At 41.2% G+C, this 23,417-nt stretch overlaps 2 protein-coding genes across 3 annotated transcripts in view; one reads left to right on the top strand and one right to left on the bottom strand.

Moving 5' to 3' along the window:
- Positions 1-21,935, top strand: part of LOC137630489 (uncharacterized) — a 36,144-nt gene extending 14,209 nt beyond the window's left edge. Inside the window, exons 2-6 of the mRNA XM_068361988.1 lie at positions 10,561-10,654; positions 11,864-11,990; positions 20,244-20,565; positions 20,798-21,102; positions 21,618-21,935. Coding sequence (XP_068218089.1) covers positions 10,561-10,654; positions 11,864-11,990; positions 20,244-20,565; positions 20,798-21,102; positions 21,618-21,651 — 882 coding nt within the window. The 3' untranslated portion in view covers positions 21,652-21,935. The remainder of the gene's footprint in view (positions 1-10,560; positions 10,655-11,863; positions 11,991-20,243; positions 20,566-20,797; positions 21,103-21,617) is intronic.
- c12.2 (von Willebrand factor A domain-containing protein c12.2) overlaps positions 1-23,417 on the bottom strand; it is a 248,503-nt gene that overhangs the window by 203,128 nt on the left and 21,958 nt on the right. The gene's annotated exons all lie outside the window — the stretch shown is intronic.

The raw sequence follows: 23,417 nt of genomic DNA, 5'->3' as shown, positions 1-23,417 counted from the left end.
AAAACCCCTGCATAGCGAAAGCTCAAAACTGGAATAGTGTACTTCACCAAAAAGTTGTGAAAACAAATCCAGTTAGGGACGGCGTATTAGTAGGTCTTGCCGGTGGCACGACAGAGGAAAAATTGAGTTCTTGTTGACAAGAAGTACTTGAGTACCTGCTCACAGATGGCGCTGTTGTGTACACCCCCACCTGTATAGCGATCGCTGGCGTATCCCGACCTTAGATTTCTGTCGGGCAACAGAGTTGACAGCTACATGATCATCGGGTAAGATTAATATTGAAAAATAACAAATAGAATGCAACATGAAGAGTGAACGTACAAGAGAAATATGCGCTTTAAAGGGATTTAAAATTTTACGATGGAATCAAATCGTGCTAGAGTAACTGATTCGGGATGAAGGTGGTTTCATGACAAAAATACACTTCATCTCCAAGGATGTTCAACTTCTCCACAGATGGAATGACGTGAAAGGTCTGAGTTTAAAATCGTGAATGTAGTGTGGAATGGTTGAAGTTTGTGTATGGTAATGTGCTAATTAGGAACAATGAAGATAAACTGAAGTAACTATAGTCAATTCTGTTTAGTGAGGCAGATTTACACCGACTCGCAGGGGTGCCCTTTCAGCTTGGAAAAGTTTCCTGATCGCTGATTGATTGGACAAGATAATTCTAACCAATCAGATAGCAGGAAGCTTTTCCGAGCTAAAAGGGCACCGCTGCGAGTCGGTGCAAATCTGCTGCACTAAAAAGAATTGAGTATAGTACAAGTATCATTTTTGAAAGTTGAGCAAAAGTAAAGTTATGAGAGTAAATGGAAACCAATAAGTAACAAAGAATGTTAATATGGATGGTGAAAACAGGAAAGTGGTTGATTCATACATGTTAAATGCCAATGATAAGAAAAAGATTACAAATGTTGAAATGAACTGTTCGCTTTGTATATGTTACGAAAGTACTGAAGACAACTGTTACCAAAAATCAAGCTAGAGAGGTACATTTGGGTGTAAATTGTTACCAAAGGATATTGAATTTTACTTGTATGGACTATCCCATGGCATTTATTTGAAAGCGTCCCGAATAAATTTAGTGAGGAATAAACACGCACAAATATACCCAAGTTGCTTCCAGATTAAACCATTTCCCTAAACAACAGAACTACTTTTTCATGAGGTCACTAACGAAATAAAAACCAGCCAAAATAAATACTTTACAGTAATTAGATAGAGGGAAAAAACATGTTACATTTTCAGTCAATTGAAAACTATATCAAATATCATATTTCTCTCTCTCTCTCTCTCTCTCTCTCTCTCTCTCTCCCTCTCTCTCTCTCTCTCTCTCTCTCTCTCATCAAGAAAATACCTTACAAATCAAATTACAATGTAAAATAAATTCCTATTGTCTCTTGTTAGAACATTTGGTTTTACGCTCACAAAAAACGATGAAACTTAAATTTTGGTGCTTTTCCAGCCATAACAACTTTAAGATTGATATGTTTATCCTACCACTAAATGTTCTTTTGAATCCAGAGTTTATGATATTAAAAAAAAGAAGTCAATCCAACCATGTCTTATAAAACCAATACCTAAATTTAAAAAGGGTTGTTGAAGTCCTACAAATTTAGAGCAATGATCAATTAACAAACAGTTTATTAAGTTTCTAAACCCTTTCAATAACTTTTTGAGAGAGAGAGAGAGAGAGAGAGAGAGAGAGAGAGAGAGAGAGAGAGAGAGAGAGAGAGAGAGAGAGAGAGAGAGAGAGAGAGAGTTCGTATTCCATAAACATGGAAACAACCACTATCAAAGATCTTTTCCTGGGAAGAAAGATGAAAGTCTAAAGGTACAACCAGACTTCAAAACTATTTACTTACCTTGTTCACGGATACCAACAGAATGACAACAGACAAACAACTTCACGTACCTGAAAAAGAGAAAACAAAAATATACACTACTTGAACAATGTTTTAAAATAGAATCAAACATTGCCGAAAGTATCATAAAACTTAATCCAGTTACCGTTTTAACAATAGTAGCAATCAATAAAAGCTGGATAAATAATTCCAAGAGGAATATATCAATATCAAGAGCTAATAAAATTAGTAGAGTAAATTTAATGTCACTTGTCACTGCGAGAACTGGATGTTATTATTTATAAGTACGAGTTAAACTGACACTTATTTGAAATACTTCGACTCTCATAGCATTGGACTGAAGGGCCAGCTCATGATAGTGAACTTCAATGTTTTTAGAATAAATTTGGGCCCATTAAATAATTGAATGATGGAAAACTCTGGGAAAGTTATAAGCAAAAAGGGCTACTCTACAGGAATACCTTGGTTCTAATGCCCAATTCTCGTATTGCCACTTCTCAAACCTAATGCAGTGTGCATTTGTAAATCCAAAACATAAAATAACCCAAGGACAATAAGTCTAGTTGCTTATCCTACAGAACAGTCTAACCACTTTCTAAATAAAATGTTATTTTCATTAGTAAAATAAATTTTTGAATATACTTACCCGATAATCATGTAGCTGTCAACTCTGTTGCCGACAGAAATCTACGGTCGGGATACACCAGCGATCGCTATACAGGTGGGGGTGAACACCACAGCGCCATCTGTGGTCAGGTACTCCAGTACTTCTTGTCAACACCACCTCAATTTTTTCCTCGGTCCACTGGTTCTCTATGGGGAGGAAGGGTGGGTCAATTAAATCATGATTATCGGGTAAGTATATTCAAAAATTTATTTTACTAATGAAAATAACATTTTTCAATATTAATCTTACCCGATAATCATGTAGCTGATTCACACCCAGGGTGGTGGGTGGAGACCAGCATACTTGTTAACAAAGAAGCTAAGTATCCCGTATTTTATTTTATTAGTTATTCAAAAATAACATAAAATAAATAAGTACCTGGTAAGGAAGACGACTTGAACCATTACTCTGCCTTTATTAAGTACGTCTTTCTTACTGAGCGTAGCGGTCCTCTTAGGATGCTGAACGACTCTTAGGTGCTGAAGTATAAAGGGCTGGAACCCATACTAAAGGACCTCATCACAACCTTTAACCTCGGCGCTTCTCAAGAAAGAATTGACCACCCGCCAAATCAACAAGGATGTGGAAGGCTTCTTAGCCGACCGTACAACCCATAAAAAGTATTCAAGAGAAAGGTTAAAAAGGTTATGGGATTATGGGAATGTAGTGGCTGAGCCCCCGCCTACTACTGCATTCGTTGCTACGAATGGTCCCAGGGTGTAGCAGTTCTCGTAAAGAGACTGGACATCTTTGAGATAGAATGATGCGAACACTGACTTGCTTCTCCAATAGGTTGCATCCATAACACTCTGCAGAGAACGGTTCTGTTTGAGGGCCACTGAAGTAGCCACAGCTCTCACTTCATGTGTCCTTACCTTCAGCAAAGCAAGGTCTTCTTCCTTCAGATGAGAATGTGCTTCCCTAATCAGGAGCCTGAATAGGTAAGAAACTGAGTTCTTAGACCTTGGAAGAGAAGGCTTCTTGATAGCACACCATAAGGCTTCTGATTGTCCTCGTAAAGGTTATGACCTTTTTAGATGGTACCTAAGAGCTCTAACTGGGCAAAGTACTCTCTCCAGTTCGTCCCCCACCAAGTTGGACAGGCTTGGGATCTCGAACGACTTAGGCCAAGGACGTGAAGGAAGCTCGTTTTAGCAAAAAACCGAGCTGCAAGGAACATGTAGCCGTTTCAGATGTGAAAACTATGTTCCTGCTGAAGGCGTGGATCTCACTTACTCTTTTAGCTGTTGTCAAGCACACGAGGAAAAGAGTTTTTAATGTGAGGTCCTTAAAAGAGGCTGATTGGAGAGGTTCAAATCTTGATGACATAAGGAACCTTAGGACCACGTCTAGATTCCAGCCTGGAGTGGACAACCGACGTTCCTTTGAGGTCTTAAAAGACCTAAGGAGGTCCTGTAGATCTTTGTTGGTGGAAAGATCCAAGCCTCTGTGGCGGAAAACCGCTGCCAACTTACTTCTGTAACCCTTAATCGTAGGAGCTGAAAGGGATCTTACGTTCCTTAGATGTAACAGGAAGTCAGCAATCTGGGTTACAGTGGTACTGGATGAGGAAACTGCATTGGCCTTGTACCAGCTTCGGAAGACTTCCCCTTTAGACTGATAGACTCTGAGAGTGGATGTCCTCCTTGCTCTGGCAATCGCTCTGGCTGCCTCCTTCGAAAAGCCCCTAGCTCTTGAGAGTCTTTCGAAAGTCTGAAGGCAGTCAGACGAAGAGCGTGGAGGTTTGGATGTACCTTCTTTACGTGAGGTAGACGTAGAAGGTCCACTCCTAGAGGAAGAGTCCTGGGAATGTCGACCAGCCATTGCAGTACCTCTATGAACCATTCTCTCGCGGGCCAGAGCGGAGCCAACCAACGTCAGCCGTGTCCCTTTGCGAGAGGCGAACTTCTGAAGTACCCTGTTGACAGTCTTGAATGGCGGGAATGCATACAGGTCGAGATGGGACCAATCCAGCAGAAAAGCATCCACGTGAACTGCTGCTGGGTCTGGAATCGGAGAACAATACAACGGGAGCCTCTAGGTTATCGAGGTAGCGAACAGATCTATGGTTGGCTGACCCCACAGGGCCCAAAGTCTGCTGCAAACATTCTTGTGAAGGGTCCACTCTGTGGGGATGACCTGACCCTTCCGGCTAAGGCGATCTGCCATGACATTCATATCGCCCTGAATGAACCTCGTTACCAGCGTGAGCTTTCGATCTTTTAACCAGATGAGGAGGTCCCTTGCGATCTAGAACAACTTCCACGAATGAGTCCCTCCCTGCTTGGAGATGTAAGCCAAGGCTGTGGTGTTGTCAGAGTCCACCTCCACCACCTTGTTAAGCTGGAGGGACTTGAAGTTTATCAAGGCCAGATGAACCGCCAACAGCTCCTTGCAATAGATGTGAAGTGTCCTTAGCTCCTGATTCCATGTTCCCGAGCATTCCTGTCCGTCCAAAGTCGCACCCCAGCCCGTGTCTGATGCGTCAGAGAAGAGACGGCGGTCGGGTTTCTGAACAGCCAAAGGTAGACTTCCTTGAGAAGAAAGCTGTTCTTTCACCACGTGAGAGTAGACCTCCTCTCTTCGGAAACAGGAACTGAGATTGTCTCTAGCGTCATGTCCTTTATCCAGTGAGCCGCTAGATGATACTGAAGGGGGGGAGGTGGGGTCTCCCTAACTCGATGAACAGGGCCAGCGATGAAAGTGTCCCTGTTAGACTCATCCACTACCTGACTGAGCATCGGTTCCTTCTCAGCATGCTCTGGATGCAATCTAGGGCTTAGTATATCTTTGGGGCCGACGGAAAAGCCCGAAAAGCTCGACTCTGAAGATCCATACCCAGGTAGACAATGGTCTGGGATGGGACGAGCTGGGACTCCTCAAAATTGACCAGGAGGCCCAGTTCCTTGGTCAGATCCATAGTCCATCTGAGAATCTCCAGACAGCGACGACTTGTGGGAGCTCTTAAAAGCTAGTCGTCTGACGGAGCCGGACACAAGATCATGGTACTGCTGCACAGTCTGTGAACTGTCAACCATGGGGAAGCGAGGAAGTACAGTGACAACCCGAAGCTGTCTAGACTGTCTGGGTCGTACAGACAACTCCTTATCGGGTTGCTGAGGTTGCCGCACTGCGTCACAACAAGTCACTTCTGCTGGTTGTTGAACGTCTTCCCAGTGACACACTGACTCCGTAAACAAAAAATCCTCTAACAAGGACTAAGCTTGGACTGCATGTCTTGCAACACAGCTCAAGGTCTATGGGAGCAGGTGTGGTAACAGACGGGGTTAGCGACTGAAGTGGAACCATTACCCTCCCTGGAAGCATGCTATGCTTAAATAAAAGTCCATAGGAGGCTAAGCAGCTAAAGGCTCCTCTCCAAATGACAGAGTCCTCAAGGGAAAATCAGAAGGAGGGAGAATAGCACTTTCTCATCTACAGGAACCATATCCGAGAAAAGCTAAGTTCTCTCAGTGAGGGTTTCACTGGTGCAAAAGCAGCAGACTAGAAGGCAACGTTATGAAACTGCTTGACAGTCTAGTGAGTTGGCAACAACCAAAGATGTGTGACTGAGAAGCATGCGGTAAGGTATGCAGAGCATGCTGTATGCAGAGCATGCTGTATGTAGAGCATGCTGTAAGGTAAGCAGAGCATGTTGCATGGCGTGCGGCTTATGCTGCATGGGATGAGGCTCATGCTGCATGGGATGAGGCTCATGCTGCATGGTATGAGACTCATGCTGCATGGGATGAGGCTCAAGCTGCAAGGGATGAGGCTCAAGCTGCAAGGGATGAGGCTTATGCCGCATGCGTTGAGGAGGATGCCGCATAGAATGAGGCTCCTGCCTCATGGGTTGAGGCGGTTGCCGCATAGCATGAGGCTCCTGCCTCATGGTTTGAGGAGGATGCCGCATAGCATGAGGCTCCTCATAGCATGAGGCTCCTCATAGCATGAGACTCCTGCCTCATGGGTTGAGGAGGATGCCGCATAGCATGAGGCTCCTGCCTCATGGGTTGAGGAGGATGCCGCATAGCATGAGGCTGCCTCATGGGTAGAGGAGGATGTCGCATAGCATGAGGCTCCTGCCTCATGGGTTGAGGAGGATGCCGCATAGCATGAGGCTCCTGCCTCATGGTTTGAGGAGGATGCCGCATAGCATGAGGCTCCTGTGAGGTTCCTGCCTCAAGAGTTGCGTCTGCCTCAAGGGTTGAGGAGGTAGCTGCGCAGAGAGAGGCTCATGCTGTGAAGAATGCGGTTGCTGCATGCGTTGAGGCGGCTGCCTCATAGCATGAGGTTCCTCAAGAGTTGAGGCTCTTGCCTCAAGAGTTGAGGTTCTTGGCTCAAGAGTGGAGGTGGCTGCCGCAAGAGTTGAGGTTGCTGCCTCAAAGATGGTGGAGGTTGCCGCAACGCAAGAGGTTGCTGCCTCGAGGATGGAGGAGGTTGTCGCAACACATGAAGCTCCTGCCTCAAGGGTAGAGGAGGTTGCTGCAAAGCATAAGGCTCCTGCCTCAAGTGTTGAGGAGGTTGCCGCATAGCAAGAGGCTCCTGCCTCAAGGAGAGTGGAGGTTGCTGCACAGCGCTGGTATCTGGCAACTCCCAATGCGGCAGCTCACGCGTGGAGGTAGGTTGAGGAACCTCAACATCATACGTCTGGCAGGGTGGACTGCGCAGAGGTGGAGTTGAGGCGGCTGCCTCATGAGCGCTCGCAGGAGGAGGTGTGCTAACCTTCTCTGCCTGAAACTCCTGCATCAACACCGCAAGCTGAGACTGCATTGTCAGCAGCATAGACCACTAGAGTTTAAGAAAGACAACAACAAACGGAGCTACTGTCCGTTGAAACTGAGGGTCTAAAACAGCTGGTGCGGCAACAGACGGAGTTACTGTCTGTTGCGATACCACCTTGCCTCTCTGGGAGGTGTGCAGTTGTCGTACTGCAGCAAGTCCGAACTGACCCAGTGCTAATGGCACCACCTAGGAGTTGGACTTGCGCGGAAGGGACCGACTTGCACTTAAAAGCTGCAAGATTTGGTCCATGGTTTCTGCGAGAAACCTCTTCCGCAGACGAGGAATAAAAGGGCTCTCTCGTCTTTGTGTGGGTGGGGTGATCACGTCGGCTACGTGAGTTGGTAACACCCGAAACCACGGAGGGAAACGTCTGTTCGTCGATCAAGGCCTGCTGAACCCATAAGTCCTTCGACATTACTTCTCCCCTGGGCTTGGGAGCTTGTAAGAGGTCCCAGACTAGGCGAACAACTGGCACGAACAGACGAACCCTCGAACGCAACACTGTAACACTTTGCGCTTATCACTTTATCACTTTTGATTTTCTGTTTGCACTTATTTCACTGAACTCGAAACTTTAAGTGGTTTGTACCTGAAACACGCAATTCTATCCTTCATTAAAAGTTAGTAATTGCGAAAACAGTATTACAATGTAACAGAAAAACATAATGAAAGATAAATAATTCAGTGGCTGGAAAAGAGACTAAACACTAGATCAAATAAACTATGTTTAAAATCTCTCACCGCATAAAGCCTGAGAACAAGAATAAAACTCTAGAAACGTTTACCTTCTTCCCCTAAAGAGACTAGGGAGAAGAGCAAAAACGATAACAACGTTACCCGCTTGAACGAAACGTTTATCCTCCTCTCTCTCCCTCCGTCTCTATCTCTCTCTCTCTCTCTCTCTTTACTTAGCACCTGAGAGAAGAGCCCAATTATATATATCGTTAAAACATATTATTGTTAAAGGAAAAAACTGAAAGATTTCCCAAATAAAAAGTTCCTTTATTAGAATTAAAACCATTTAAGCTAAGAAAGAATGAACAAAACGCTAGAATCGGTTTACTCTTACTGCAACGTGACACCATGATAGACTCTCTCTCTATCGTAACGATAGAGCGCAAGTTGAACGTTCTGAACGTCAACAACTGCAGAGACAAAACAAAACGTTAGTTCAACTTTGAAAACAGTACAAGACTATCAAAGAAATTCTTTCAAAAACATTAAAATAGCATAATATGTTAACAGGTAAAAACGAAATGACGGGCTCAATGTTAATTAACTTCGGTTCCAAGAAAAGACCGCCTACTATAAGGAAAGGTCGAATATAAACAAATATAAAAATTAATTTTAATAAGTTTATAATAAAAGGAAGTTAATCAAAGAGGCCTATAAAAGGCGGAGAGATATAAAATAAATCTATAACTTTGTTAAGCAAAATTAAGAGAGTCTATACTCTCTTCGACACCAACACTTCCGTCTAAGGGAAGGGTCGGCCATTTAAAAGTGAAAGAGAGTTCATACTCTCTTCGTACCAAAATTAAATCAAAAATTAAATCAAATTAATTCCAAAAACTTGCTAAGCTAATGATATAGCTTCCTGAATAGCGAAGGCTAAACTCTAGAGCAAATACATCACCAAATCGTGAGCAATAACTCCAGAATCAACAGCGTATCCATGTAGGTCTAGCCGGAGGCACGACAGAGGAAAAATTGAGGTGGTGTTGACAAGAAGTACTGGAGTACCTGACCACAGATGGCGCTGTGGTGTTCACCCCCACCTGTATAGCGATCGCTGGCGTATCCCGACCGTAGATTTCTGTCGGCAACAGAGTTGACAGCTACATGATTATCGGGTAAGATTAATATTGAAAAATTCTCTATATCAAAAGCACACACTCAAACTTGCTGCATTGCTCATTCAGCCTATATTTACTTTCCATATTATTATTATCATTATCACTTGCATAGCTACAACCCTAGTTGGAAAAGCAGGATGCTATAACCCAGGGGGCTCCAACAGGGAAAATAGCCCAGTGAGGAAAGGAAACAAGGAAAAATAAAATTTTTAAGAGGAGCAACAATATTAGAATAAATATCTCCTATATAAACTATAAAAATCTAGCAAAACAAGAGGAAGAGAAACAAGACAGTACAGCATGCCCAAGTGTACCCTCAAGCAAGAGAACTCTAACCCAAGACAGTAGAAGACCATGGTACAAAGGCTGCAGCACTACCCAAGACTAGGGAACAATGGTTTGATTTTGGATTGTCCTTCTCCTAAAAGAGCTGCTGACCATAGCTAGAGAGTCTCTTCTACCCTTAACAAGAGGAAAGTGGCCACATTTTCGTGGTTCCTCCCAAAGACAAATAAAGGCATTGGAGTTCGATCAAATTATCGCACAGCTGGTATAGAGCCCTAATTATAGAAGTTAGAATATAAGGTGTGAAGAGACCAAGAGGAATACTGTACATGTACACACCTGCAGACAAATAAGTTCGGTTCGAATCATAATCTATTTATCACAGTAAGTCCCCGTCATACAAACGAGATGCATTTCACTAGTAGGTTGTTTTAAAGTTGAAAATCTCTTCTAAAGTTCAAGTTAATTCATACATCCAATGCATGAACTCTAACCCCCTCCTACTCTCCATCGTTTCTAGTTAGCAGATCTTGCTAGCACTAATAAACAAGCCTACCTAGGTATCATGAAATCTTACACATATTTCCATATAATATAATTATTTCATGGGCTTTTACTCATGTACATAGGTTTTTATCTTTGGAAGTTCCTAAGTTGAAATTTCTTATCAAGCAGACTTACTGTATTTACACAGAAAAAAATTACACCCATATGAGCTTAGAATGCACAACCTGTATATTAAGTTTAAGTTTTCTACCAAAAAGTATACTATAGTCCATTTCTTTTAGCGATGCATATTTGCACCGACTCGCGGCGGTGCCCTTTTAGCTCGGAAACGTTTCCGGATCGCTGATTGGTTAGTTTTAGCGATGCATATTTGCACCGACTCGCGGCGGTGCCCTTTTAGCTTGGAAAAGTTTCCTGATCACTGATTGGTTAGAATTATCTTGTCCAACCAATCAGCAATCCGGAAACTTTTCCGAGCTAAAAGGGCACCGCCGTGAGTCGGTGCAAATATGCATCGCTAAAAGAAATGGACTATAGTCAGTGTAGGAATACTTTTTTCACTTCATATTGAAAGATGACAAAATTCTTTCAGATAACAATCCCCTTCCTGATGGCATGTGTGGCCACCCTGATGCTCGCTGTACCAATTACAGACAGAGAGAATCAACGTAGCTCCCTGTATCCAGGTAAGAATATAGGATGCATTTGAGAAAAAGTTTTGTGGAACATCAACATCGCATAAGTTAAGTATATTATAATATAACATTAAAATTAATCACCCTCCAATACCGCCAAAACTAGATACCCTAATATGAATTAACTACTGTACTTTCTCATGATGCATTTAAATCATTTATGCACTGTGTTTCTCTCAACGCATTCTTCATATACAGTATATATTTCTCTCTCTGTCTCTCTCTCTCTCTCTCTCTCTCTCTCTCTCTGTCTCTCTCTCTCTCTCTCTCTCTCTCTCTCTCTCTCTCTCTCTCTCTCTCTCTCTCTCTCTCTCTCTCTCTCTTGTAGATTCAAAATGACAGTACAATAAGTCAGTTTGAAAGTAATATACCTCTGTACATCTAAATCACTGTTGAGATTCTGATCTGACTTTATAATCGTTATTATGTTTTGGCCACAATTCAAAGCCTCCGAGCTTCTGTTATTACCAAAAATTAATAAATAAAACAAAATAATAAAAATATGAAGTCACATACAGGTACTGTACTGCATTTACAACCTTCATCACTTGTATGAATTTATAACAAAATAACTAATCATAGCATAAAGAAATATGCTTTGAAATGCTATATTTGAAATTCTTTTGCATCCTTCATTCAATGGATGGATATATTTATCTCTAGGGCCAACATCCATGCACTTAAGTTGAGATGACTACAGTATTCATTTCCTATTCTACATTGCATTATATGCTACGCACTAAAATTCAGTTCGAACAAACCATTCTTCGAGTTCCTTCAATATTCTTAACCCATTTCACATGCTTATCAGGCATCAATGACAAAATACAGCTGCAAGAAAATTATATCTCTGCTGGAGTATAAAATAAATACTGTAGTCTTCAGAAATAAAATACCAGTAATCAATATATCACAAAATTAAATTTGGTGCATGTGTAGCATAACTTTTTTCATATAATATAAAATGCTAATGAATCTATCATAGATAACAAACCATATCTACAAATGAGCTTTAATATAAAATACAATTAATACAATTGCAATTTCTCAACTGATGAAATGATATATGTTTCAATAATCTACAACTAGCATTGAGTGCTATAATTAGCTATATTATAGGGATTGCTCCAAGGTATATCTTACTTACATACCTAATAATGAAATACAGTAATAAATTTACAAACAAACTGCCTTTAAAAGCTATTCCAGGTCACAGCAACACTTTTCACGACAAGAAATCGAAGCCCATCCTCATACGACAAACAGCCCATGAGTGTCACAGGGCTGGCTTTTTTGCCAGTGCTGATAACTGCTCGCGCTTCTATCGGTTTGTAATGTAGCTGTTTTTATTTTTCAAATTCTCCTATATACTGTACTTTCATCGTGATACATAATTTGACAAACTTACAACCTCAATAGAATGCATTTTTTTTATTGTCCTTAGTACTCATAGCCTCATCTTGCTGGAGGTAGAGAGAGAGAGAGAGAGAGAGAGAGAGAGAGAGAGAGAGAGAGAGAGAGAGAGAGAGAGAGAGAGATACATTCTTATTTCTAAATGAAGTTTCTTTGACATTTTTCATGTGTACGCATACATCTGTATTTACTTTTATCTACTGTATTGACATAACACGGCAATCCCGGTGAAGACAACAAACAGGAAGACAACAAACAGGAAGACAACAAACAGGAAGGCACTAAAGTCTTTGCAGTGTGGCTAAATATCTCATATAGCATCACATAGCTATCAACTGGAAAAGATAATGAGTATTAACAAAATCAAAACTGAAGGTTACAGTACTAAATGGATGCCAAAAAGGTTAACCCTCTTACCCCAAAGGACGTACTGGTACGTTTCACAAAAGCCATCCCTTTACCCCCATGGATGTACCAGTATGTCCTTGCAAAAAAATGCTATAAAAATTTTTTTTTCCATATTTTTGACAATTTATTGGAAAAATTCAGGCATTTTCCAAGAGAATGAGACCAACCTGACCTCTCTATGAGAAAAACTAAGGCTGTTAGAGCAATCTAAAAAAATATACTGCAAAATGTGCTGGGAAAAAAATAACCCCCTGGGGGTTAAGGGTTGGAAATTTCCAAATAGCCTGGGGGTTAAAGGGTTAAGTTACTTCCAATACAGAAACTACTTACAAACTATATAGGTCCCAAGTAGCTGTTTGAAAGTCATATTTTGTTAAATTCTAGCCTGGGGTATTCTTCACCTTAAACTCATGTCTACGATTTTCAGCTGTAAAGGTCGAGAAATAGTCCCGTTTCATATTGCAAATGTGGTCTTGCTTACTGCATAAAATAATGATATTGTTATATTACAGAAGTTCATTATAAGCTTTTAATCAAATATATCTGAAATATGTTATTTTTATTAATAAAATAAATTTTTGAATATACTTACCCGGTGATCATATAAGCTGCAACTCTGTTGCTCAACAGAAAAACCTACGGTCAAAATACGCCAGCGATCGCTATGCAGGTGGGGGTGTACATCAACAGCGCCATCTGTCGAGCAGGTACTTAGTACTCCAAGTAAACAAAGAACCAATTTTCTCCTCGGTCCACTGGGTCTCTATTGGGGAGGAAGGGAGGGTCCTTTAATATATGATCACCGGGTAAGTATATTCAAAAATTTATTTTATTAATAAAAATAACATTTTTCAATATTAAACTTAGCCGGTGATCATATAAGCTGATTCACACCCAGGGGGGTGGGTAGAGACCAGCATTACATGTTTACATTATTATGAGCTAAGTATTTTGTATTTCATTTTAGCAGTTATTCAAAATAACAAACATAAAATAAATATGTACCTGGTAAGGAAGTCGACTTGAACAATTACTCTGCCTTTTTAAGTACGTCTTCCTTACGGAGCCTCGCGATCCTCTTAGGATGCTGAGCGACCCCTAGGATCTGAAGTATCAAGGGTTGCAACCCATACAACAGGACCTCATCAAAACCTCTAATCTAGGCGCTTCTCAAGAAATGACTTTGACCACCCGCCAAATCAAGTAGGATGCGAAAGGCTTCTTAGCCTTCCGGACAACCCAAAAACAATAATAAAACATATCAAGAGAAAGATTAAAAAGGTTATGGAATTAGGGAATTGTAGTGGTTGAGCCCTCACCCACTACTGCACTCGTTGCTACGAATGGTCCCAGAGTGTAGCAGTTCTCGTAAAGAGACTGGACATCTTTAAGATAAAAAGACGCGAACACTGATTTGCTTTTCCAATAGGTTGCGTCGATTATACTTTGCAGAGATCTATTTTGTTTAAAGGCCACGGAAGTTGCGACAGCTCTAACTTCGTGTGTCCTTACCTTTAGCAAAGCTTGGTCTTCCTCATTCAGATGGGAATGAGCTTCTCGTATTAACAGTCTGATAAAAAGGATAAAGCATTCTTTGACATAGGCAAAGATGGATTCTTAACTGAACACCATAAAGCTTCAGACGGGCCTCGTAAAGGTTTTTAAATAGAACTTAAGAGCTCTTACAGGACATAAGACTCTTTCTAGTTCATTTCCAACCATACGATAAGTTCGGAATATCGAACGATATTGGTCAAGGCCGAGAAGGCAGCTCGTGTTTAGCTAGAAAACCAAGTTGTAGAACATGTAGCCGTTTCGGATGAGAATCCGATGTTCTTGCTGAAGGCATGAATCTCACTGACTCTTTTAGCTGTGGCTAAGCATACCAGGAAAAGTCTTTAAGGTGAGATCTTTCAGGGAGGCTGATTGTAGCGGTTCGAACCTGTCTGACATAAGGAATCTTAGTACCACGTCTAAATTCCAACCAGGTGTAACCAAACGACGCTCCTTCGTGGTCTCAAAAGACTTAAGGAGGTCCTGTAGATCTTTATTGTTGGAAAGATCTAAGCCTCTGTGACGGAAGACTGATGCCAACATGCTTCTGTAACCCTTGATAGTGGGAGCTGAAAGAGATCGTTCTTTCCTCAGATATAAGAGAAAGTCAGCTATTTGAGTTACAGAGGTACTGGTCGAGGATACGGATACTGACTTGCACCAGTTTCGGAAGATTTCCCACTTCGATTGGTAGACTCTAAGGGTGGATGTTCTCCTTGCTCTAGCAATCGCTTTGGCTGCCTCCTTCGAAAAGTCTCTAGCTCTCGAGAGTCTTTCGATAGTCTGAAGGCAATCAGACGAAGAGCGTGGAGGCCTTGGTGTACCTTCTTTACGCGTGGCTGACGTAGAAGGTCCACCCTTAGGGAAAGTGTTCTGGGAACGTCTACTAGCCATCGAAGTACCTTGGTGAACCATTCTCTCGCGGGCCAGAGGGAAGCAACTAGCGTCAACCTTGTCCCTTCGTGAGAGGCGAACTTCTGCAGTACCTTGTTGACAATCTTGAACGGAGGGAATGCATATAGATCTAGATGTGACCAATCTAGTAGAAAGGCATCTATATGAACTGCTGCAGGGTCCGGGATTGGTGAGCAAAATATTGGGAGCCTCTTGGTCATTGAGGTTGCGAAGAGATCTATGGTTGGCTGGCCCCAGGTGGCCCAAAGTCTCTTGCATACATCATTGTGGAGGGTCCATTCTGTTGGAATTATTTGTCCCTTCCGACTGAGACAATCTGCCATGACATTCAAGTTGCCTTGGATGAACCTCGTTACTAGTGATATGTCTAGACTTTTTGACCAGGTGAGGAGGTCCCTTGCGATCTCGTACAATGTCAGAGAGTAGATCCCTCCTTGCTTGGAGATGTACGCCAAAGCCGTGGTGTTGTCCGAGTTCACCTCCACCACTTTGCCTTGAAGGAGAGACCTGAAGCTTTTCCAGGTCAGACGTACTGCCAGTAGCTCCTTGCAGTTGAAATGCATTGTCCTTTGACTAGAGTTCCATAATCCCGAGCATTCCCTACCATCTAATGTCGCACCCCAGCCTACGTCCGATGCGTCCGAGAAGAGAACGTGGTTGGGAGTCTGAACAGTCAGGGGAAGACCCTCGCTAAGGTTGATATAGTCCTTTCACCAAGTCAGACAAGACTTTATCTTTCTGGAAACCGGGATCGAGACCGCTTCTAGCGTCTTGTCCTTTTTCCAGTGAAAAGCTAGATGGTATAGAAGAGGACGGAGGTGTAGTCTTCCTAGTGACACAAATTGATCCACGGATGACAGTGTCCCTACCAGACTCATCCACAGCCTGACTGGGCAGCGTTCCTTCTTCAGCATCTTCTGGATGGATAGCAGGGGTGGGCGCTGATCGTCTTGTTCAGCAACGTCCTCATCAGAGGGTTCCTCATCCGAAACTGATGAGGAAACGGCAACGGAGTGGGCAACGTCTGACTCGCTGAATCCGGTCGCACTGGTGGATGCGTGACGGAGCCGGACGCAATATCATGGCACTGCTGCACAGTCTGTGAACTGTCAACAACCATGGGTGCGCGAGGAAGTACAGCGTCAACCCGAAACTGTCTAGACTGTCTGGGTTGTGCAGTCAACACCCTACCGGGTTGCTGAGGTTGACGCACTGCGTCACAACAAGTCACCTCTGCTGGTTGTTGAACGTCCTGAACGTCAACAACCACCTCCGAGCGTCGCTTAACGTCAACGTGCGACTGGCAACCCACACTGGGTCGCATCGGTGGAGGAACCACCTCCACTGGCAGACGCGAGTAGGTTACCTCAGCGTCAACAGGGCGCACAACCGACCGGTTGGAAGGTTGTTGGCCAGAAGGAGGAACCACCTCAACTGGCAGACGCGAGTAGGTTACCTCAGCGTCAACAGGGCGCACAACCGACCGGCTGGAAGGTTGTTGGCCAGAAGGAGGAACCACCTCAACTGGCAGACGCGAGTAGGTTACCTCAGCGTCAACAGGGCGCACAACCGACCGGTTGGAAGGTTGTTGGCCAGAAGGTTCTTCTCCGCATTTAAGTCCTCTATCAAGGACGCAAGCTTGGACTGCATGGCTTGCAGCAAAGCCCAGTTAGGGTCTACGGGAGCACAGGTGTGGCAACAGACGGGGTTAGCGACTGAAGCGGAACCGTTTACCATCCCTGAAAGCCTAGTTATGTGTGACATAATAGTACAGCAAAACTTCAAAGGCTTGACAAAAGCTGAGAAGTTGTCCTGTAAACAACTTGGAGCGTCTCCTGGCTAGGCGCCAGGGCGAGTCTACCAGAAATGAGAAGTCTATCTGGGCAGAGGCATGAACTCCCAAGCCGAGAACTTCTCTCGTGTCCTATCAGACTCTCGCTCTATAAGCCAGTTTAAAAGAAGGGAAATCAAAGGCTGTATCCCTAAAACTCCTCCTGGTGCAAAAACCAGTCGCCTAGCCAACGTAACGCTCTCTAGGAGAGCGAGAGAGCACTAGCTTAAAAACAATGGCTTCGAAGTAGCTAGGCCTAGTGTAAGTTCTGACGTTTAGGCGAATGAGGAGCAGCAGTTACAAGATCCGGACGAAGATCCTTAAAAAATCATCATGATTTAATTAAAGTCCATAGGAGGCTAAGCAGCTTAAGGCTCCTCTCCAAATGACAGAGTCCTCAAGGCAATATCAGTAGGAGGGAGAACAGCACTTTCTCATCTACAGGAACCTTGTCCGATAAAAGCTAGGTTATCTCAGTGAGTCTCTCACTGGTGCATTAGTAGCAGACCATAAGGCAACGTCATGTAACTGCTTAACAGTCTGTGAACTGTCAACAACTGAACTGTCAACCACAACAGGTGCGTGAGGACATACAGTGTTCACTCGAGACTGCTTTGACTGTCTATACTGAGCAGTCAAAACAACTCTAGAATGCGGAGGTTGACGCACCGCGTCAAAACAAAACAACTTAGACTGTTGTTGTACCTCGCGAACGTCAACGGAAGGTTCCGTGCGTTACTGAACGTCAACATGCGGCTGGCAGGGTACACTGGAACGCATGGGTGGCGGGACTCTCTCAGCTGGAGTGCGGCAGAAGGTCGCCTCAGCGTCCACAGGACGCACAACCGTGTTGGTTGTAGGCTAGAGGTTGGTGCAGTGTCAACCTTCTCCGCACGAAAGTCCCGCATCAATGACGTTAACTGAGACTGCATGGTCTGCAGCAAAGACCACTTAGGGTCTACAGGAGCAGGTGCGGCAACAGACGGTGTGACTGCCTGATGCGGTACCGCTTTGCCTCTCTTAGGAGGTGAGCAGTCGTCGGAAGACTGCAGCGAGTCCGAACTGACCCAGTGGCTACAACTGGGCCGTTGGACTTGCGCGGAAGGGACCGACTTGCGCTTAATAAGCTGCGAGACCTTGGTCCATGGTTTCTTACGAGAAACCTCTTCCGCAGACGAGAAATAAATGGGCTCTCTCGTCTTTGTGTGGGTGGGGCGATCTTGGGTGGATACGCCCGAAACCACGGAGGGAAACGTCTATTCGTTGATCAAGGCCTGACGAACCCATAAGTCGTTCGACATTACTTCTCCCCTGGGCTTGGGAGCTTGCAAGAGGTCCCGGACTAGGTGAACGACAGGCACGAACAGACGAACCCTCGGACGCAACACTGTTACACTTTGCGCATATCACTCTATCACTTCGAATTTCTGTTTTGCACTTATTTCACTGAAATCGAAACTTTTACTGATTTCTACCTGAAACACGCAATTCTACCCTTCATTAAAAGGTAGTAATTGCGAAATCAGTCGTATAATGCAGCTCATTAATACTAGCAAAAAACAGAAAACATATATAAAGATAAAAAATTCAGTGGCTGGGAAAGAGACTAAACACTAGTTCAAATAAACTACGTTTACAATCTCTCACCGCACATAGCCTGGGGACAAGAATAAAACCCTAGAAACGTTTTACCTTCTTCCCCGTACAGCGACTAGGGAGGAGAGTAACACGAGAACAACATTACCCGCTTGAACGGAACGTTTTCTCTCCTCTCTCTCCCTCCGTCTCTATCTCTTTCTCTCTTGATTTCGCACCTAAGAGAAGAGCCCAATTATATATCGTCAAAAAAACATGTTATTTGACTAAAGGAAAAAACTGAAAGGTTTTCCAAATAAAAAGTTCCTTTAATTTAGAATTTAAAACATTTAAGCTAAGAAAGAATGAACGAAACGTCAGAATCGATTTACTCTTACTGCAAAGTGAAACCGTGATACACTCTCTCTCTATCGTAACGATAGAGCGCATGTTGAACGTCCTGAACGTCAACAACTGCATAGTCTAAAAAACTAAACGTTAGTTCATCTTTGAAAACAGTACGAAGACTATCAAAGAAATTCTTTCATAAAACATTAAATTTAAAAAGTTTTAAATTCTTTAAAGGCTAAATACGATATAACGGGCTCAACGTTGATTAACTTCGGTTCCAAGTTAGGACCGCCTACTATCAGGAAAGGTCGCATATAACAAAACATAAAAATTTATTTTTATATGTTTATAATAAATGGAAAGTTAATCGAAGAGGCCTAATAAAGGCGGAGAGATATAAAATATATAGATCTATAACGTGTTAAGCAAAATTACTAAAAACCTAAACACACTTCCGTCTAAGGGAAGGGTCGGCCATTTAAAAGTGAAAGAGAGTCCATACTCTCTTTGTCACCATAATTAAATCTATCCAAAACGAGTTCAAGTTTTGAGATGAAGATAAAACACCTGCATAGCGAAAGCTCAAAACTAGAATAGTGTACTTCACCAAATAGTTGTGAAAACAAATCCAGTTAGTAACAGCGTATTAGTAGGTCTTGCCGGTAGCCCGACAGAGAGAAAATTGGTTCTTTGTTTACTTGGAGTACTAAGTACCTGCTCGACAGATGGCGCTGTTGATGTACACCCCCACCTGCATAGCGATCGCTGGCGTATTTTGACCGTAGGTTTTTCTGTCGAGCAACAGAGTTGCAGCTTATATGATCACCGGCTAAGTTTAATATTGAAAATTATGATTTCAGTTGAATGAGTGTTTATATCTCTAAATATTTTTAAGTTGAGGACCTTTTATCGTGTAATAACTATATTCCTGAACGCAGTTCAAAATAAAAACCCAGTTTAACCCCTTTGATAATATTTCAAATTTTCCCATTTCTTAAAATAGCATAATCAAATCATATCCATTTGATGCTCAATTAACAAACAAAGTTTATTTTAATAGTACCAGCCACCCATTGAGATACTGCTGCTAGAGTTACTGGGTCTTTTGACTGACCAGAAAGTACTACATTGGAACCCTATCTCTGGTTACGGCTCTTTAGTTTTGGGTAGTGCCATAGCCTCTGTACTATGGTCTTCCACTGTCTTGGGGTAGAGTCATCATGCTTGAGGGTAAATTTGGGCACACTATTTCTCTTCCTCTTGTTTTTTCTTTGGAAGATTTTAGTTTATATATGAATGATCTAGTTTTAATGCTGTTACTGTTCATAAAATATTCTATACTAATTGTTGATTACTTCTCTTGTAGTTTATTTCATCCCTTATTTCCTTTCCTCACTGGCCAATTTTTTCCTGTTAGAGCCCTTGGGCTTATAACATCCTGCTTTTCCAACTAGGGTTGTAGCTTAGTAATGTTTGTAATAATAATAATAAAAAAAAAATAATTTTCTCCCCTAACAAACTTTCCATTAACAGATGCGTCGAGGTGGGAGAAACTGGATATTTTACCCTCTTCAACTTTGAGTGCCTCAAAGGACAAGTCTTCCACCCTGGCAGTGCATCATGCATACCCGGAGTATGTTCCCCAACAGAGAAGCCAAATGTACAAGTAACGAATCCACCAACCGTACAAGCGGCAGACCCACCCCAAACTGCTTTGCCATTTCCTTTGTGGAATCCACCAGAGACAGAAAAACAAGATGTTTCTCCATTAACTCTACCACCTGCTCCTCCACCATCCCCTCCTCCCCAACCTACTCCTCCACCAACATCAACGCAGTCTAACCTAGAATCTCAGGTACATTCCCCAAACATACAACATATTGTGCAGACTGTACAGAGGATACTTGTTCAAACTTCTGTTTATCTAAGTGAAAAGAAAATAGCTTTGACAGTACAGTAAGACTGAAAATACTTTGATAGACCTACAAACTTTTGGTGATAAGAGCATACCAATATTTATCTTTCATCATTTCCTTTACCTCGTGATCTAAACACCGTACAGTAAAAAGATTTGTAATCTCTTCCAGGGACCTCAATGGATGAATATCCCCACTTGGTTTAAAGAGGGTCCATGGTGGTTCAAAACAGCCCCCTCCTGGTTTCATCAACCCCCAGCTTGGTTCAATGCCCCTCCAAGCTGGTTCAACGCACAGCCGGGAACACAGATAATCACAGAGGAAATAGTCGTTGATGACAGTGAGCCAAAGGGAGATAAAATTTCAATCATCGGTGGAAGAATGTCATATGCGGTCAATAAAAACTCAATAAAAATGGATAATCTGACAATTGATGGCATTTCTGACTTCACTGTGAATGACAATAAAACTTTAAGGTGAGGCCTGGTCACTTAACTAGTAAGTTGTGCAATTGTCAAGTTACAATATCCAGGGACCATGTTGACCAAATTAAAATTTGTTGAGAGCTTGAATCAGCACTTAGTTATTGGATGTTATTCATCTATATCGATTCTAGACTTTGCATAGATGTAGAGCACTCTAAAGTTAAAATTCATTGACTTCTTAATGAAATTAATTAATGTATACTGTAATGAATATCATTTTGTATTTGTTTGTAATGCCCTAAAATGACAAATATCAAATTGCATAAGTCAATAATTTAGGGAGGAAAGAAATTATATCCCATCTTTTCAGTAAAAGGGAAAGCCGGAGTACTGTAAAAACATTTACAATGATGACGATGATGATGATGTTTTCTTTAGTCACAGAATTTTAATTCTTCTCTCAACTCCCTTCAGGGAAGTAGAAAGCAGACGGAACCCATTTCATGTCTAACCTCAAACAAGGAAAAAATTTGAAAACATCAATGATTATTTTTCTTTATTCCCAGAATCCACATCCCCATACATATCGTCCAACAGTAGACAACTCACCAGGAAAACTGAGGAGAACCAAGATACAGTGAAAGGAATAGTGTATGTGCTGCGGGTGGAAGGTGGCACTGAATTTCCCATATCACTGCTCTTCTGAATTTGTGATGGGCAAATACCATTTGGGCTATTTTTATCATACCAAATTGATGCTTAAGCTATATTTATTTGATCTCTCTTTTTTGTACGATTGACAGATCTGGGCATTGACTCCTAAGGGACACCTATAGATTCAGCAAATTGAGGGCACTTGTAATTTATAGCAAATAAAAGTTAAAAATGTTGAGAACACAGTTTTACTATAGAGCACACTAACTGAAGTCAGTCACTTGTCTATATGGAAGACAAAGGCTAATATAAAGTGGTAGATGTAATGCTATATTTAAAAAGTAGTAACCACTGTACAATAAATATACTGTTCATACTTAACAGAAAACAGCAGTTAAGAGAATACCAATTAAAGTGTAACTTACAGAACACACTGTACATGGCACTACAGGTTCCTTACAGGATTCCTTCAGCTGTAACTGCATAGGTTTTAGCTCTACACTTTTCAACCATTCTCTTTGGTCTCCTCTTACTAAGCCATCCAACTTCTTTAATTTTACCTTGTACAAATTTTAACTTCAATCAAACTAAAAATGAGTCTGGGTTGGATTAAATCATTTACATTTAGAGCTCTCTTTTCCTCACATTGAGAGATAATTTTGTGCTTTTGTTAGTTTGTTGAATTACCAGAATGATTAGTTTTGAAATTTTGAAAAAAACTATAATTTTAATTATTACTTTCTAGCATACAGTGGTATGAAAAACTGTACTGTATCCTCTGCTCTCTTTATATACACAGAATGTCACTTTATAAATGGTTGCATGACACAGAACAGGAGGCTTAGAAGACTGTAGTCAAACCGATGCAATCGCACACGTAATACAATTGAAATTGAAAGGAAAATTTCGTAATTAATTTACGTTTTAAATTCTTAAAAGTATACTAATTCTGAAAAACAAACTAAATACTGTACTCTACCCTAAAGTTACTTAGTTATAATATACAGTAAGGCAGGGGTGGCCAACCTTTTGTTTACCATGCACCAATTTTTTTCACTTCTAATTCAGATGCGCCACACAAACTTTAACCCCCTTTCAATCCCTCATCTATGGTGATTTGGACATATTTGGCTTTAATAGATATAATAATATGATATCTATATACAGTATATATATATATATATATATATATATATATATATATATATATATATATATATATATATATATATATATATATATATATATATATATATATATATATATATATATATATATATATGTCTCTATACATACACACATATATATATATATATATATATATATATATATATATATATATATATATATATATATATATATATATACAGTATATATAGATATTCATATTTACATATATATATATATATATATATATATATATATATATATATATATATATATATATATATATATATATGTATATATATATATATATATATATATATATATATATATATATATATATATATATATGTATATATATATATATATATATATATATATATATATATATATATATATATATATATATATATATATATATATATATATATATGTGAGTGTGTGTGCGCGGACAGATGTAGCAGCTGTAAAGGAAATGATTTAACATGGATACAAAGTAAAGTGTACCTACTTTATTGACACTGAATTTGCATTGATAATATTAATTA

This window comes from Palaemon carinicauda, chromosome 38 (genome assembly GCF_036898095.1).
Source record: "Palaemon carinicauda isolate YSFRI2023 chromosome 38, ASM3689809v2, whole genome shotgun sequence".
Taxonomy (NCBI): Eukaryota; Metazoa; Arthropoda; class Malacostraca; order Decapoda; family Palaemonidae; genus Palaemon; species Palaemon carinicauda.
Note: the sequence above shows the minus strand (reverse complement) of the source record. Positions and strands in the feature narration are given on the sequence as shown.